The following is a 15,175-nucleotide window of genomic DNA, read 5'->3' as shown; positions in this document are numbered from 1 at the left end:
GATGTTGTGTACTATGTTTTGCTTTCAAAAAGAAAAAAAAAGTGCTGCCCCCAGCATGCACACATTATTGAGCTCGACACAGTGTCCCCCCAAAAAAGCATTTGGATGCTTTAACCATTTAGGTTACTTTATGAATTGTTTAAAAAAAATAGAATCTTAATGAAAGAAAACCTTTTTAGCTCAACACCAAACTGATGATAAACTCATTATGTGGAGAAAACCTAGAGAACCCTATCCAGACTGCACTTAGAGTTCAGGTGGAAACGTCTGTTTTTCTTACAGTGGTTTTCTGCATAATTCAAGTGTTGAGATGGAAACAAAATCATTCAGAGTGGTCTGATGAGAAATGTTCATTGTAAAACATTCCAGCTCGATTTTTTTACAGTGGTGGTGATATGACCCAGTGATCGCTACTTCTACAACTCAAATATAGCTATTTTGTTCACTATCAGAAAAGACCAGAGAGCCTACACATGTCTTCTGAGTTTTTATATGTGATATTAATAATGGTTAAATAGTGACAAATCTCAAAAGTAAGTTTTCTTTGTCATCTATTTTGCTGTACAACACCCTGCATGTACCTCTCCTGCATCAATAGATTTTAAATCTCAAAACTATCATAAAATAATGTCTCAGACATGAGGCAGCGTATTCATAACCATGTCACGTAATAACTTCATGTGATATAGCTTTTAAAGGCATTAAACACTTCAGACATCTGTTTTTTTAATAAATGAAGCAAACAATTCCTGTAGAAAATGTTGTATGGCTTTAGAATATAGTATTTTTAATAATTCTTGCTGTACAGTATTTGGCAACTGACAAAAATTACCTACATACACATACAAAACTAGTTATAATTTTGAAATGACTTAAATAGCAGAGGTTTTCTTGGTCTCAGACTGAATACAAAAATAATTATAATAATAAAAAAATTAGCTCATGCAGTGAAGTATTCTTGAAATCCCCAAGAACACCAGAATACTTAAGTTATACTTGAGTTAATACTTCCAGTGAATGAATCACTCTGATGTCATTGAGAGAAGTTCCTCTGTCTTGATTGTGCCCTCGTTATACATCCGGATTTTATCCTTGAGCCTCCTCTTCGCTGGATTCTCAACAGTGCTCTGACTCGACTGGCTTTCATCACCTACAACAGAAGGAAAAGTGGTAAAGATAATGAGCAGGGTTTTCTTACAAAATGCAATTTTTAAATTTCCAGGTCTTTTAATGATTTTTGAATGTTTTTGGTGAAATGTGTGCTTGAAAAATAAGATACAAGGCAAAAATGATCTTCCACAGAGAGTCCAACTCAGCATCACATCCTTACATTATTGTGTGAATTATAAGACGTGTTGGGGATAACATGATGTAAAGTAACGTGTTACAGTAATGTGATTACATTTTATCGTAATTAAAGCAACACTACATAAGATGTTTTTGTTAAAACTGAAAGAAATAGCAGTACTGAGTCAGGAGAAAACACTCTAAAATATACTGTGCCTGCAGTGAGTCACCCTGTAAAGCCTGAAATAATAATTGGAAAGTCAGTGTACAGAAGTGTATAAAGTTTTTCAGACCACGCCATTCGTCTTTATGTATTAACGTCACATACGCATCCTCAAAAAGAAGGACCGGCTTGATGTTTAGGTCTCAAATGCAAAATTAACCTTATATTTGATGAAGAGTTCTCTTTGAATACTCTTTTAGCATATTCGCCATCATCATATTCATCGGCTTGAGGAAGGGGTCCAAAGCATAAACAATGTTACAAAATGCTCTTCTGGATTCTGCGTGCAATTACACATTTCCACCAGAGAGGTCTCCAAATCCCCCAATCTTACATAGTGCAGCTTTAAGCAGTGTAATGCATGTTTATATTCTGTTTATATTAAGTTTATATTCTTGTAATCACATTAATTACTAACTTAATAAGAATTTTATTACTTATGTCTCAAAGAGAACAATATTCCTTAAGTGCGATGCATTTTAATCATAAATTATTTCTGTATTGATTATCTATCACTGTCATTGTATGTAATTTGTGTGCACAAGTTCTTGACATAAGGCCTGTTTCTTTCTAAATAAATTATTGAAAATGACTGGATTTCCTTTTGTACTTTTCAGTTGCTATAAATATGTGCGTGCTTTAGAGAGTAATATTTAAGTAAATTAATGAGCAATACTTTTACTCTTTACTAGGAAATAATATGCAAAGTAACATAAAACTGTAATTATCTCAAGACTGATCATTAGTAAGAATTTTACTGCAGTCAACATATTTCTTTAGCATAAGATTGTTATTTATCTATTAGCTTATCTAGCATTCTGTTTGTACTGTTTATAAATGAGTCTCAATGCCTAACCCAGAGTACCTTGACACTAGACTCAGCTACAACACAATCCCATGTGATTCCTAATATTTTGAGAGTTCTGTTTTTTTTATATAAGATTAAATTAAATAGTACAAGTGTTACCATACCACTTGTACCTCACAGCATTAGCATTCATTTTGCAGTTTCGCTGTACATACAGTAGAAAACCTACTGGAGGTACTTCTGTATCCTAGTTTAGAAGCACACATTACTCACTCAGAAAACTCACAAAATGTGAAAATACTGGAATATTCCTGTAAGTTACTTGTGTGTGAGTACATCCTTTAACTTGTTTCTACATGCCTGTAGGGATATACGATGGGGTGTGGCTGAAGCCATTGGCGCAGCAGTCTTCACAGCCCTGTGTTTCAGCTCCAGCCGCACAGCTGCACTCCACTGGACAGCTCCCATACAGATCCAGCTCAGGCTCATAGTCTCTTTGGTTTTCCATCAGAGCAGCCCTGGAAGGGTGCACACTCTGCTCCATAGTGCCCAGGAAAGTGACCTCTGACTGGCTGCACTCACAGGGCCCTGACTCTAGTGGCAGTTGGGGCTTCACCAGTGGATTGCACATTTCATCATCCTCCATAGGCAGGCTAGAGCTCGGTCTCTGGTTGCAGACAGGTAGCAGAGGAGGGGCTGTGTCATCTAGCGTCCGCGGCTGGTCTTCAGGTGGGAAGGGCAGAGGGAGAAGCTGGCTCAGCTTCTGTAGCACCTAGAGGTGGCATATATGTCACTGCTGTCATTTCCAAAGTTTTTTTCAGGTTTAACTGTTCTATATCATTTGAAAACACCAGCTGTCCTTTACAATGTGTGAATATATTATGCTGAATGGACCAACAGAATTGTTACAAAATTACTTGTTATGTTAATATACATTACAATAACAATGCTTTGAGTTACATACATATTTTGTTATGATAGTGACAACATATATTTATGAAGCAGTTACTCACTTGTTAACTAGTACGATATTTGCATTTAAGGGACCATATAATGTAAAACTCAATTTTCTGTGCTTTTTTGGAAAACAAGAGCTTCATGTGGTATGTAAACACTGTTCTCAAAACATACCATTCATGTCCCAGTCCATATATATAGAAACTAAGCTGCAAAAACAGCTTGTTTTGAAGCCACTGTTTCTGTGATGTCTAAAAGCCAACATATTTACATACATCATATACATACACCTATACAGTCCACAGCAGTTTAGCCCAAGCCATTTATGCTGAAGTTATCAGGGGCGTTTCAGCCTGGACTGCTTTCCGAAAGAGGTACAATGCAGGACAGCCAATAACAACAGAGGCCATTTACATATATTAGTCTAAAAGGAACAGTAAAAGAAAAGAAGAATGCAAGATATGGGCCCTATAAGGTGTGGTAAATGGTAAGCATATTGTTTATGCCTGGCAATACTCCATTCAATTTAGTACAACTTCACTGAACTGAATTAAATAGGATAATGTTAGACATAAACAGTACTGTGCAAAAGTCAAAGACTACACTTTTGTTTATTTAATTTCCTCAACTCAAAATGACTAAGTACAAATTATTCATTTTTCAGTGTCAGAAACATATTTTTAAAACAATATTCCACAAAGCTTCCAATGCTAATTATATCAATTTCATTAATATTGAATTTGTCCACACTTTGTGCACCTACTGCCACTTTAACTCATACTTCCTTTCAATCCCAACCAGTTCCAGCTGTGTCCTCCCAACAAAAGCTGTTCCCAAAGAACTCACTGACATTATGTTCCTCTTCAAGCAGACACTTTCACACAAGCAGCAACCCAAACTCACCTCAGCTGCCTCACAACGTTCACTCTCATTTGATTAGACACAAGATAAACAACTTGCAAAAGGAGTCAAAGGAAAATAAGCGAAAAAACGGGGCTTTCCAAAAATGATTAAAAGATTGATATATATGGACTTGTACAATACAGCATGATATGCATATGATTTTACTTTATGATATCTGCTCCAAAGGCAGGGTAAAATCTGTCTGTTGTAGAATTACCCCATCGTGTGTCTGCAGTACTCACAGTGTCCATACTGGGTCTGGCTCGGGCTCGGCTACTCGTACACTCCAGTCCCAGGCGCAGCAGACAGAGCGCTGTTGCAGTGGGCCACTTCCCTGCTCTGGAGTCCAAAAAGCACAGGCAGGCATCCACACAGCCTTTCTCTTCTGCTTCAAAACTCAGCTTGTCCCTCTTTGAATATATGAATATATATGTATATATATATATATATATATATATACATATGTATTCATATATATGTATATATATATATTGAAATCTGACTTATTACAGAGATGTCAGACGACAAGTGTAAACCTCTGGATCTACACACAGTGTTCTTACAGCTGGATCCTTACCAGTAAAGTGTGCTTTGGTGCCTCTTGTATCACTTTCTGGCCTGTGCATGTCTCCAGGATGACCTACAAGAAGAGTTGGGCAGAATACTTAGAAAAAGCAGTGATGGCTGAATACTGAATGCACTGTCCTAAATGTATTCGGTAATATATTCCATTGCAATATAACAAGATATCTATATCTTGTTATAAAAAACAAGATATTCAGAAAAAAATGAAATATGTCTTGATAAGGCACATTTGAAATCTCTGCTGTTGTAACATTAATTCATTTGCACTTTGCTTCACTCTTACTGGTTGGCAGTTTTTCCTCATGTAATTCTTCTGTTAATGTTTTATGAAAAAGTTGCTTGTCATTCGAATTAAGCTTTCATTCAAATTATTGATTTGTTTTATTATTTACTGTAATCACATTTCAGTTCACTGCTACCATATTTCCCTGAGCAGGCCTATCATCTCTTTCATGAACTCTGGGACACTTTTAGTACCCTAAAATCTTTATACTCTAATCTTTTGTGTTTTGAGGGTGGTTACAAGCCATCTAAATGTAAATATGTTAAAACTGTTTTAAAGGTCAACACCCTTCTGTCTTCTTTTATTTGTGCAGTCTGTAATCTTCCCCATGTTGACAAATCACTAAAAAAATTTGGCTTCTGTGGCAAATCATATTTCTAGCCCAGCAAAACAGGAAGCCATAAACGATTGCTCAAGAGTTTCTGAACACTAAGGTTGACTTCTCAGACTACATTTACTTCAATTAAAGGCTAGGTTTCTTTCACACTTCCAGAGTGAGATTGAGCTAATTAACTATAAAGACATCTTTTCATTACCTTTTTTACCCATTTTTACCATGAATGCCAGTAATTATAGAGCTGACTAGTTAACAAACAAGCACTGTTGGTGTTTCTCCCTTCTGCTCTTACTGAGGAGAAGCTCAAAGGAGCTCAGTAATGATGAGATAAATAACTGGCTCTTTACATTGATTTATCAGTCTACTCAGGCTTTAGCAGTAATTTTTAGTGTTTGCAACAAAACCATTTGTTGAGTTCTCTTTACAGACCACCTAATCATCATGTCTGATATACGCACTGTGCTGATTTTGAATAGCTAATAAACAAGCACTGATGGTGTTTCTTTTTAGAGTATTTTTTTATTAAATTGCTATATAGCTTTAAAAATGGATGTAATCAGTGGATTAGCTTTCTTCGCTTGGTAAGACTATGTTGTGCGACAGGTTGTATCCATACTGATGGTACAGCTTTGGTTAACAGAGTGGGGTCTCAGGTGGGCCATTCCAAAGTCAGACAGCTTGAGCTGTAAATGCTCATCAGAAAGTTTGAACTGTCATTAGAACATAGAGGTGGTTTGGCCTGAAAAGTAAGACTATGATGGAAGCCCACAAATGGCAAATGGGAGCACATTGTTCTAATGTGAGCTCAGTTACATAACAAAAAATTACATGTGATTTATCCTAACAGTGTGACCTTTAACATGCAGACAAAATATCATTTGAAAATAACGTTCAGTTATACACAAAAGTTTGAACACCCCCTGTTAAATTATATGTTTTCTTGATTTTCTTAATGAAAATAAGCTAACATGTCATCTACAGGGGACACTGTAGAACACACTTAAAGTTTCTGTTAATTTAAGTGCACAATTCCTATTTATTTGTTACGTTTAACATATTGGAAAACAATAAAGCATACAGTATAAAATGTGCCATAACCTTTGCACATGCCACATGTTACTTATTTTTGTTTTCAAATATGTTAAATACAACAAATCAACAGTACTTGTGCATTAGAATGAGTAGAAGTGTGTTCTCTGTAGAGATTGTATGAGCTTATTTTCACCTAGAATATCAAAAAAACGTGTAATTTGACCTGTGACACCCAACTTTTGCATCTGACTATACTCTTAATTGTGTGCGATTTCCCATCAGGTTAAAATGCATTTTTGCCACTGTTCTGTAAAGCTTGTCCAACCTTGCATTAGTTGTGGGCAGAGCATAGACAAGTCAGTTGTGTAGGAACACTGGACTTCAGTGCTTATACGAACAAGGGGGTTATGGACTCACCATGCCAAGGCTGTAAATGTCTAATTTGACAGACAGCTTGCCATCACGTATATACTCCTCTGGTAAGTAGCCCACATTGCTGCGACAGGTTGTCTCCATACTGATGGTACAGCTTTGGTTAACAGAGTGGGGTCTCAGGCGGGCCATTCCAAAGTCAGACAGCTTGGGCTGTAAATGCTCATCCAGCAGAATGTTTGAACTGTCAGTAGAACATAGAAGTCAGAAGCTCCACAAGACTGAAATGGGAATTCCACTGATCTTCCAGAATTTCTCAATAATTAAAAAGGTACTAAGTAAAAAAAGTCATTCAGAGTGGTTTGATGCGAAACACTGTGTTGTAGAGAAACATGCTGAGCCAGAATTATTCACACTTGTTGTCTTGGGAACCGGATGTCTGAAGAGTTTAATGCATCTGAAAGCTTCCTCACACAAGTTATTACATGAAATGGTAAACATAAAACATTGTTTTATAGTAGTTTGTCGAAGATTTTGGTCTAAAATGTTTTTTAATACAGTTATGGCATTATGAGGTAAAATGATACCTAAAGAAAACATGTTTCTTCAGGTTTACCACTATTTTACCATCACCAACATTACACATGAAAACTCAGAAGACACACTGGTCATTCTGGAGAGTAAATAAAATGGCTATATTTGTGTTGTGGACATCACAGCCTCTGGTTCCCATCACCACACCTGTAAAAAAATCGGAGTCTCTTTGTTTTTCTACAATAAATCATTTCACTTCAAATCGCTCAGACTTACTTTGTTTATATCCAAACAATTGGATTATGCAAAAAATTGGAAAAATCGACAGAATTAGCTTTTAATATGAGATTTACCCATTGTAAAACAATATCTTGTTTGTTAGTCAGTTATGATAACATTGATCTTTACAATACTGATATCACAGATGGCTACAACATGCAAATGAGACCACTAACCAATCACAAAATTGTTCCCTACATCCTGTGAGCAAACTAAGCAATCACAGTTGTTGCTTGTTGAGTGTTCTGTGGGTTTTCAAAGCATTCACATGATCTAACAAATGTAAATAATTTTGGGTTCATGTCTGTGTTTGTAATATTTCAGTGTGTGTAGCAACATAATTATGATATGATATTTTGTCCATACATGCAGCTCTGGGTGTAGAGCTGCACAATATGGGCAACTGTAATATAGCACTATGATTGCTCTATAGCCGAGATAAGCTAACAGTGCGGAAATATCAGTTCGCCCTTACCTTTTGATGTTGCCACAGATAACCATACATGGCTGTGCGGTATGCAGATGGTGCACAGCCTTTGCTGTTCCTTTGATGATATCGAGCCTCTCCTTCCATGACAGAGGTGTTTCAGTTTTCTGTGTGAAAACAAATGTACATGCTCATCCTGATACAGCCCAGCTCACAAAGCCCTGTCATATTCATTCTGCTGAGCTAGTCAAAAGCATGCTCCACTGCTACAATTTTAGACAGTTTGGTAAGTGAGTGGTTCACCTCACTGTGCAGTTTTTGAAAAAGAGATCCATTAGGCAGGAATGGAGAGACCAAGCAGTAGTGCTCCCCCTCTGAAAAGCTGCCCCAAAGCTCCAAGATGTTGGGATGCTGGTAGCTGAAAAAAAGAGAATCCAACAAAAATGTAGAAACTTCTTTCAGTTATTTGATTGATGATGTTGTCATAAAAGGTGCCTGTGTTATTAAAATAGTGTTCAGAAGTTTGGAATCACTTGTCATATTAATAATTCCTGTTCTTTTATTCTATTTTAACATCTACACTGTAGATTCAAATACTATAAGCTAATTACTGGAAGGTGTTTTAAGAAGTTCAGTTTTTTGGGGAATAATAAAAAAAGTTAAAAGCTAAAAACAAACTGTAATTATCTATTTACAGTTATATCTTGATAAGTTATCTACCTGGCACTTTTGCTATGAAACATTCTGGATATTAATTCTAACTTAATTCTCAGCATTATTGAGCTTTCTTGGTCATTAAGGAACATCTACAGTAGGCATACACCAAAAAAATAGGCCACTGAAAAATTTCAACCAAAAACGCACTTTCTTTATTTCAGCCAAAAGAGAAAAGAGGGAAAAGATTAAAGATATCTACAATGAAGTGTCTAAATTTATCAGTGAAATGAGAAATAGTATTTGTTTTCTTTGCTCTCCTGAGTTGAGAGGACTGGGAGAACAGACACAGTCAAACAGTTTGAGCAGCTGCAGATAAACAGTGCAACACTCAAACACAGACCACTGCAGCTGCGTTCTATTAGGTCTTAAGCTTACAAGCTTTTTAACAAAATGGATAAAAATAATACAGAGTAACTCAGCATCTTTGGGTAATAAACGTCTCCCCCTCTGGTTCTGAAAGACGAAAAACACTTGCGTTTGTTGGATCTAAAGTGATTTGCATGCTAATAGTGCCCCCTGCTGGAAAACTTCAGGCTGCTAGGCTGGACTTCCAAATCCATGTCCAAGGCTTTACATATTAAAAATCAAGGTGGTTTCTATCATTATACAGTAGAGACACTTTGAAATTCAGCTTGAGATGTCTTTGGGAAACCATGAAGTGCTAATTTTCATAATATGACAACTTTCAAAATTGAATATTATTTAGGAAGCTGTTTAAAATTAAATTAGTCCTGTAGTGCTCTGAGTTCTCTTTCCCAACATGTCATCAGTGAAGCACTGTCAGCATTATTTCGTTAACTCAAAAGCATAAAATAAAATGGCAAATTATATGTAAAAGAACCTTCTCTTTCAGTTTTCAGTTTCAGTAGAGTGTGTCCTGAATGTCAGTTTCGGTCAAGAAGTTTCATTTCGGTGCTTCACTGATTAAAACAGCTCTATTCATCACACTGGATACATCTAGCATAACTTCTTTTTCACAGCTTCCAATTAGTCAGTGAAGCTGCAGAGTCATAGCATCATAAGAGAATTATTTCATACATTTAGCTACATTTTTAAACATTTAAACAAATAATCCCAAACTTTTGAATTGTGATCTCAAACTTTTGAACACTACTGAACATAAAAAAAAACAGGATTATTCAGTGACAAACTTCCAACTTTTTACAAAATGTAAAAATATGTGTAAATATGTAACAAAGCACCAGTTTCTGAACTTACAGTTGAAGAACTTCAATCTCTGTTTTAAACTTCTCCCACAAAGCCTTCCAGGATCCCTTGTTCCCCTGTGTTCAGAATGATTGTGAGTTTGTGAGCGTTGATTCTGCATGTATATGTAGAAACATTACAACCAATCTTGCTTAAATAATAATGTGTATTGTGTATTTTAAAACGTCCAAACACAAAAGAGTTATCATTCAGAAGTGTTGGACAAGCACACAATGTAAAGGTGATGCACTGAAGTCAAAAGTGTGCATCACTGCCACATTAATAAGAGATATTACATCAACACAATTCTGTCTTTCAGCTTTCGTAATTTTGGCAATAATTGTGTTGATGTAATATAATTTACTCATGAGGAACTGAGGTACACATATAAGTCAAATAAAATCAAAGGAAATGATTAATATTGCTGTGAGCTATGAATCAGTTGAGTCAGTACTTTCTGATTTTGCATTTAGACACTGTTTGCTGTTCCAGAGAGGAACCTAAGGTCATATGTGAAAAACTCTTAGACATAGATTTGTCCTACATGATGTCAGAACTGTGGTTGCCAAGCCACACAGCACCTGCTTAAAAACTTTGACAGCAAAGCTTTCATTTCCTCGTCTTCCACGGTACACTTCTGAAAACTTGCCCTCCCCAATTTTCAAATCCTGGTGGAAGTTCCTAGTTCCTTCTATGACTTCTGCGTAAGTGATCAGGGGTCTTTGCTTTCTGGCTGTGATTGAAGGGGAAAAGAAACATTGCTTTAACAAAAAAGATCCAGCGTTTAAATATCTAGACATTTTCAGAAATAGATTTATGTACACTCAAATTACATAGTGAAGAGAATAGTTTATAGAAAAAACTCAAAACAAAATTTCTCCCCTTTCCTCAAACGTAGACAATCAGTCAAGTGAATCTATGCACCGGAACAGTGAGGCTAACAAGGCAGAAAAGATTTTGAGTGGCATAGGCTTCCATTAGCCTCATATCTCCCCTGCAAACCTGAAGAAGCAAACCTCAGACACCAACCATATCTTGGCCGATCAACTATGTTTGAAGTTAGGAGGAAACCTGCGTCAATCTGATTTTTCTGTGAAGCATTCATTTAAAACCAGTAACTACTATAATCATTTTCAATTCATTGTGATTCTAGAGGGTTTAATAAGTTCAATGTAAGTGCACTACCTTGACCAAACACGCAGTCAGGGTGAGGGCCTGAAGGTGAACTGGGCTCTTCACTGTTGGTCTGAGGACACTATAACCCAGGTCAAACTCATGTGAGATCACATGCCATTTTTTGGCAAATATGATTTACGACAATAAAACATTTCAATGACAAACTAGGTTATAGGTTTTTGAAATTATAGTATATTATAGATGTTGTTCAATCACATACCTTAGAAAATTCAGGCGTTGAAGAGGCATTGGGCATACCTAGAAGAGAACCACAAAGTCAGATCAATAAGCTGAAAACAAGCCACTACACATTCACAAAATATTTGTGTTGTAACATTTTGGTTTGTATGGTCACTTTAAATAAGTTAATAGAATGTAAAGCACATTAACTTGCTATTTGGGCTTAACAAAGTTTAAGGCAGAACTGGTACGTTTAGGCCTGACATAACTATTACATCACCTGATCACAAATATTTGACCTGACTGCAATCATTTAAACTGATTTCCCACAGTTGTTAGCTTTCATAGTCATATGTTTATGTCACAACAAACAGAATGTAAATTGGATGTGTTTTCATCAGTTGGACAGAGGCAAACACACAAAAGTAAGGAAGGCACAAAATGCATTTATTGAGACATATCACAGGTCTTATGAACACAGCAACTTAAAGGGCAGAAGTGAGTACTGTTTGTTTACTTGAGCTCAAACTGTTGTTAGATGGAAGATACCAAGAGAAGACTGCTGGGAAGCAAGACAGCTGACCTGCCAATTTGGCCACTTTGGGTTTGTACTTTAATAGTTGCATACAAAGATAAAAAAAAAATGCCATTATTTATAAGGCAATTAAACGTGAGCTAAAATTTCACGATTGTTACAGGTGAAATGACTTACTTTTAACTTAACCTTTTTTATAGTGTGGGCCATTAAACTGGATTATGACTTGATAATTAAGTGCAGGTGTTTAATTTACTTTTAAGTAATAGTTATAAGCCAGTTACCTGATTTCCTGAAATGAATTATAGGAAACCAAATGTCCTTGACCTGAGTTAGCATAACATTGGGCCTCATTCACCAACCATTCTTAAGAAGAAATTTCTTCTTAAAACCCACCTATGCAGTTTTCAGGAAGATTCTTACATTCACCATCGTTTTCTTATTTGGGATTTGTTCTTAGGTAAGAACAGAATCTACACACACTCCAGAGCACAAAGGTGTGAACAATTCTGTGGCTTAAGAACACTAATTTCAGAAAACACTTAGGAAGATATTGGTGAATGAGGCCCATACTTGTTATGCATTTATACTTATTAGTAAATTCCTAATTAACTTCACCAAGCACAAGACAAGCGCTTGATCTTTTTACATGTTATTATATTATCTTAATTACATTAATCTAACTAGGTTTTCCAGTGTGATGATGTTGAGGGACAGAAACTCCTTCACCTGTACTCAACAGTATTCTCTCTGAGCAAAAGCTAATACTGTGGATTAGAAATGAAATAATGGTCTGGAGACAATGCTGACATTTAAAGTCAATAGTAGAGAAAAGAGGAACAGCGTGTGCAGACACAGAACTAGAGTGGAAGTGAAACACAAACAAGAAAAAATAAAACTGTCAAAGTAAGAGTAAAGGCCCAGCACAGGCCTGAGGGATTCATGTTGTGTGAAAATGCAGAAGCCAAATAAACATGCACGTGCATGATCTTCAATAAGAGATGTAGAGCAGGTTCATGACAAAGTAAAGCCCAAAGACAATGCACATGGCAATCATAGATACAATGAGGGGAGGACTTCCACCTCAAAATACGCTCACTTTCTCTCTACCTGTCACTTTCATGTATATGGGATACTCTCAGTACCACATATACAGCTTATGCTTGGTAGAACCTGTATGTGTCCCAGCACTCTCATAACTCAATAACTTACATCTTAGTGTCATAGTACTTACTGAATAATTCATAGCAGGTAGAGAATAAAAAAAATGACTTTAATTTAGCGTTTAATTAAAATTCTACATCTCTTTTGGCATTCATCTTTTCGATTTGATCTGTCTGCCTTACAGGATTTTCATCAAATACTCATAATTTCTTCTATTAAAGGGGAGCTCCACCAATTTTTCTAAATGACTGCATTATTTAGAGGTTGAAATATAAACAAAGTCACCCAAAGTGGTTTGATGTTGCATGGGTCATTTGTAGAGAAATTTGCTGACTCAGATTTCTTTACAGTGGTGGTGATAGGAACCAGGGGTCACCATGTCTACAACACAAATATAGCCATTTTATTTGCTAACCAAAATCACCAGTGAACCTACACAAGTCTTTTGAGTTTTTATATGTAATACTGATGATGGGAAAGTAGCGCTAAATCTGAAAAAGAATGTTTTCTTTGAGGACTATTTTGCCTTAGAACACCCTGTATGTATCCCTCCACCATGAATGGATTAAAAGACACTGATTAAAATATGTTTTGGGCCAACATTTTTTCACAAAACAACTGTAAAACAATGTCAGGCTGAGTATTTGTACATGTTTCATGGTATAAATTTTAGTGAGGGAGCTTTTTAGAGGCGGTCTGGTTCCTGTCACCACCACTGTGAACAAGAACGAAGCATTTTACACCAAACTGCTCTGAATGACTGTTGACATGTTAATCATTTAATTACGCAACAAAAACGGAAAAATCGTTTGAATACCCTTTAAGCTTTATCACCTGTGTGCAAAGCACTCTGAGCTGCCACCGGTGTGAAAAACTGCTCTCTACATAAAGATCATTATCATGATTACAATTAAATAACAAGTCTATAGGGTTTAAGCGGCGATGACGTCAGTACAGACCGTACATCAACTGAGGTGGGAAGCAGCCTCACTCACCCTGTGACTGAAAAAGGTTCAGCGCTCGATAGTGGCCCATATCCTCCAGAACCCGAACTAAATCTGCGACAGTTTTATTCTGCTGCGCCCAGGACCAGACCAGTTCATGGGTCGGGCTTCTGCCAGCGGCTGCGTGCATCTCCGTGTGCCTCACGTCCAACCAACTGGGCAGGACACGCGCGGCTGTGAGGAAGTATAACATAAACAACAGAGAACGAGCCTCAGACAGAACGGCAGGGGGTCACTTGTATTCTTCGAGGAAGCTCGTTAAGTGAGTGGCTTTCTTACCCAAACCTCTCCATCCAAGGCTGTCAGGGCAGCTGTCCATCACTTTACAGAACGACTCCATTAACAGCGGCGGGACGTCGTATAGATACGTGGACGGGTCCACTTTGCCGGACATAGTGCAGAACGGTCTGTACTGCGTTAGGTGAGCAGTGGCGTTACTTTACGCTATTGTCAGAGATGTTGCTCTAAGTTGGAAATGCCCACGCCCCGCCCACTTCCTACGAGCTACTGTGAGTGACGCGCATGCGCCATTAGTCTTAGTTGGTGACACTGTATGTCTAAAGGTTTGTAGACACCTGCTCATGTAATGTTTCTTGTGACATTAGTTGTATTATTAGGGAGTTTGCCCCTCTTTGCTGCAGTAATCTATTAGGTTTTACAATAGATGCTGGAACACTGCTGTGAGGATTTTACTGCATTCAGCCACAAAAGCATTAGTGAGGTCAGGTACTGATGTTGATGATTATTTCAGGATCACCAAGGTACGGAGCCCTGCTTGTGACATCCCATATAAATAAAAATAATGCATGGCCACGCTGTATTACCACATAGGAACGAGATCCTAATGCGTGGGAATAAGATAATTAAGTTGTGACCATGACTTAATAAGGCATGGAAACGAGATCATGCCTTATTAAACTGTGGCCAAGGCTTACTAAGTTGTGGCCAAGCATTAGGATCTTGTTCCCATGGCTTACTAAGTCATGGCCATGCATTATTTTTGTTTATACAGGATATCACCAGCAGGGCTCTGTACAAGCACCACTCCAACTCATCCATTTTTTATGCATCAACACGTTATAAAAACAAAGAAAGGGAAGCAGCTATTTAAAAGAAATAACACACATACCAGGGGTTTAAAAAAAGCATATAATAATGAAATTCAG

The 15,175-nt window shown here is 37.0% G+C and overlaps 1 protein-coding gene across 1 annotated transcript; it reads right to left on the bottom strand.

Moving 5' to 3' along the window:
- Window positions 1-782: 782 nt before the first annotated feature.
- Window positions 783-14,473, bottom strand: irak3 (interleukin-1 receptor-associated kinase 3). The gene is made up of 13 exons (XM_036577567.1): window positions 14,289-14,473; window positions 14,001-14,183; window positions 11,347-11,384; window positions 11,136-11,205; window positions 10,532-10,683; window positions 9,963-10,027; window positions 8,331-8,445; window positions 8,076-8,194; window positions 6,833-7,031; window positions 4,756-4,818; window positions 4,421-4,588; window positions 2,679-3,090; window positions 783-1,150 (listed from the first exon to the last, which is right to left on the bottom strand). The coding sequence occupies exons 1-13, from the start codon at window positions 14,401-14,403 to the stop codon at window positions 1,023-1,025; spliced, it is 1,827 nt and encodes a 608-aa protein (XP_036433460.1). The 5' UTR covers window positions 14,404-14,473; the 3' UTR covers window positions 783-1,022.
- Between the last annotated feature and the right edge of the window lie 702 nt (window positions 14,474-15,175).

The sequence above is a fragment of the Colossoma macropomum genome, unplaced genomic scaffold, assembly GCF_904425465.1.
Source record: "Colossoma macropomum unplaced genomic scaffold, Colossoma_macropomum, whole genome shotgun sequence".
NCBI classification, from domain to species: domain Eukaryota; kingdom Metazoa; phylum Chordata; class Actinopteri; order Characiformes; family Serrasalmidae; genus Colossoma; species Colossoma macropomum.
This window is presented reverse-complemented; position numbering and strand designations above follow the sequence as displayed.